The 2,909-nt window shown below is 35.9% G+C and overlaps 1 protein-coding gene across 1 annotated transcript; it reads right to left on the reverse strand.

Moving 5' to 3' along the window:
* Positions 1 to 1,290: 1,290 nt before the first annotated feature.
* On the reverse strand, positions 1,291 to 2,221 carry LOC126604953 (umecyanin-like). Its single transcript, XM_050272283.1, has 2 exons — positions 1,925 to 2,221; positions 1,291 to 1,702 (listed from the first exon to the last, which is right to left on the reverse strand). Exons 1-2 carry the CDS (start codon positions 2,103 to 2,105, stop codon positions 1,392 to 1,394), a joined length of 492 nt encoding a protein of 163 aa, XP_050128240.1. The 5' UTR covers positions 2,106 to 2,221; the 3' UTR covers positions 1,291 to 1,391.
* Positions 2,222 to 2,909: the final 688 nt, after the last annotated feature.

Genomic DNA, 2,909 nt, shown 5'->3' on the forward strand with positions numbered 1-2,909 from the left:
CCCTACTTCGTTGTTTATGTGTTTTATGCTCCTGTACTTCTTTTGTTTTTTATTTTATTTTTAAATACCCAGGCCAAAACGACGTTGTTTTAGTTCTAGGATAAAAAAAAAAGAACTTAGAACGGTGTTGTTAAGGAGGGATACAGTAAGATTGTCATTATTCAAGAGTTTGTTAAGTTGTTTGATAGTATGAAGGAATTGGGTGTGTAGAGAAGTTTCAAACCATATGAGGCTCTATTTAAGGCCATTATGCGCCACAATTGGTATAATTGCCAAGAGGTATTTTAATGCAACGTTGAGTGAGGGAATAAAACCTAGTAGGCATACTTATAAATTATATGAATCACAAGGTCATGCCTACAAGGAGCTACTGTAGAGAGAATCGATAAAAAGATACATTGCATCTCTTCCATAACATGATATCTGACTATCTGAGTCAAAAGATAATGATGAAAAGCCTGATAATTTCACCATTCCCACTGCTCTGAAGGTGTGTGCGGGGTTAAAACACTCACAAATGAGAAAATAATACAAGGGTTTGTGAAGAAACATGACAAGGTTGAAATGAATATGTTTGTGGGTTATGCGTTGATCTAATTGTATTCCAAATGCGGAGAAATAGGCGAGATTGTGAAAGTTTTTGATGAATTTTCGAATCCGAATGTGGTTTTATAGAGCGCGACAAAAAGAAGGTAGAAGTTTCTACCCTTTTATAGCCCGACAATTCATGGCCTTGCCACCGGCCACCAAAGGAAACGAAGTGCACACCGACTTGCTCGAGCTGCTCTCACATCAGGTGCTCTCCATAATTGTAACTGGTTTGTGGAATTACCATATGTTGTTACTTGATCTCTTGTTTGACGGATCATTTTGTAACCAGTCTTGTGACTTTCTGGCTTTAATAAAATCTCTGCCTCTTGTTTTCAAATCCATTTGACTATCTTCTTATGTTAAAAGGGTAATGTTAGGGAGATCATATTTTTAAACTAAATTTGTAAAACAAATGATGTATCATCAATAAAAAACAATGACATTAATTGATACTTAGTTAATAATCGAATCATTTACAATCATATTATTTGGTTTAAAAATTTGATACCCTTTAGCATTTCTCATAGAAGTAATACGCGTTAATCATAGCAAAAGGTCGGTATATAGATTGACCGAGTCAGAGTTTATTGCCGGGTTGACTAAAGTTTGAACTGAGCACGACCAAACCCATCTTAATGGAGAGCTGGCCTTAATTAATTCATTCAAAAATTTGCTAATAAAATAAAAAACTTCCAACCCTGAACGGAAAAATCATTGTTTTATTAATAATGAAAACTATCAATCAAAAGGATGAACATAATTTCGATAATACATGAATAAATACGAGGTATTAAGTACACTTAATTAAAGCTATAGAAGAAGATGGCCATCGCAGTGGAGAGGATTAGGGCACCAATATTAACGGTGAGAGAAGAAGAGGCGTTGTGGTCCCACCAGCGATCATCATCTTCAGAAATCTTGATAGTCACCTTCTGCCCTAAATCACTGCAGTGATTACCTACGGTGCAGATGAAGTAACGGGTCACGTTGGAAGTCAGTGTAATACTTGCAGGGCTGGAATCATAAAAAGCAAGATGGTTCGAATTTGAGCAGTTATCGTAATCAGCCTTCGATACTTCAGCTACTGTGTGTGATCCACTCCACTTGAATACTGCAAAAAGATATAAATAAATAAACAGATGTTCATCAATCAAAAGGAGAAATTTACTTTGCAGAAAGTCATTTTAAAGGGTCGATCTAGGTTCTACGTTGAAGAAATAGAGATTAATTTTCTCGATGCGTTGTCTGGAAAAACATTACGTCTTGCACAGAGCTGAACTGAATAAGAAAGAACTAACACTAACGAAGATTTAGAGGACGAAATTTTAATTACCTATTGTATCATTATTCTGAAATCTTTTTGTGTTAGCCCAGGTGGTGTAGGCAATAGAGCCGGCTGGAGGAATAGTCCATTCCAAATCGTCTCCGACTGTGTAAGTATCAGCTGTGGCACCGTTGAACAAGGCCACTGCAACAAGAAGAAAGCACCCAACCAATCCCATACGACTCACCATTTCTCTGCTGTGTGTTCTTCTTTACGTCGTCCCTGGCTAAAACCCCTAATCTCTTCTTTTTCTCTTTGGAAATTATGTTTTTTGGTGGATGATGAATCAATCATTTTAACGTCTACTACTTATACAAAAGGGAAGGATGACCAAAGGCTATAGAATTGATTGTGTTTAACTTATCGAAGGCGAGTTTCCTTGCTTTCAAATAAGGCGACTGAAGACCAAAAGCTATATTGTGTTTAACAATCTTTTTTGAAAATGGACTACGATATTCATTAATAACGGAGGAATACATACAAACAAAGGAAATGATGCATATAAAGGGCTTTGATAAAAACCTTGCCAGAGATTTCAATTCAGTTTGAGGAAAAAAGAGCATATCGCACCAACATACTAATTAGAATTACTATCCTCAAACAAAATATCTAAGATAATATCTTGTGGTTCCTCAAACCACACAACGAGATTGGTTACATTCAAGCTAAATCTTGCCAAACCATGTGCAACCTTATTAGTCTCGTGCTTGCTAAAGGAGACCATCCCTCGGGGAAAATTCATCATCAGACTTCGGGCATCATCCAACACATGACCAAATTGACCAACATCTGTTGGACATTCTAAAAATAGTTGACGTGTTCTTTCTGGAAACAAAAGACCAAAAATATCTGTTGTGGAATATTGTACAATTTAGGAAAAGTCACCAATTTTGGGTTTATACGAAATAGGAGAAATTTTTTCTATGTAAGAATATTACGCGGCACACTAAATATTATAATACAAGTGATTGGATATTTTAATATAAAAAAATTC

Source organism: Malus sylvestris, chromosome 15 (assembly GCF_916048215.2).
Source record: "Malus sylvestris chromosome 15, drMalSylv7.2, whole genome shotgun sequence".
Lineage (NCBI taxonomy): Eukaryota > Viridiplantae > Streptophyta > Magnoliopsida > Rosales > Rosaceae > Malus > Malus sylvestris.

What these genes read in the sequence shown, in the direction of transcription:
- LOC126604953 (XM_050272283.1), bottom strand. Translation starts at nt 2,105, where the DNA reads ATGGTGAGTCGTATGGGATTGGTTGGGTGCTTTCTTCTTGTTGCAGTG. An exon ending in TCAGAATAATGATACAATAG is followed by an intron (nt 1,703 to 1,924) that starts GTAATTAAAATT and finishes ATCTTTTTGCAG; the next exon opens with TATTCAAGTGGAGTGGATCA.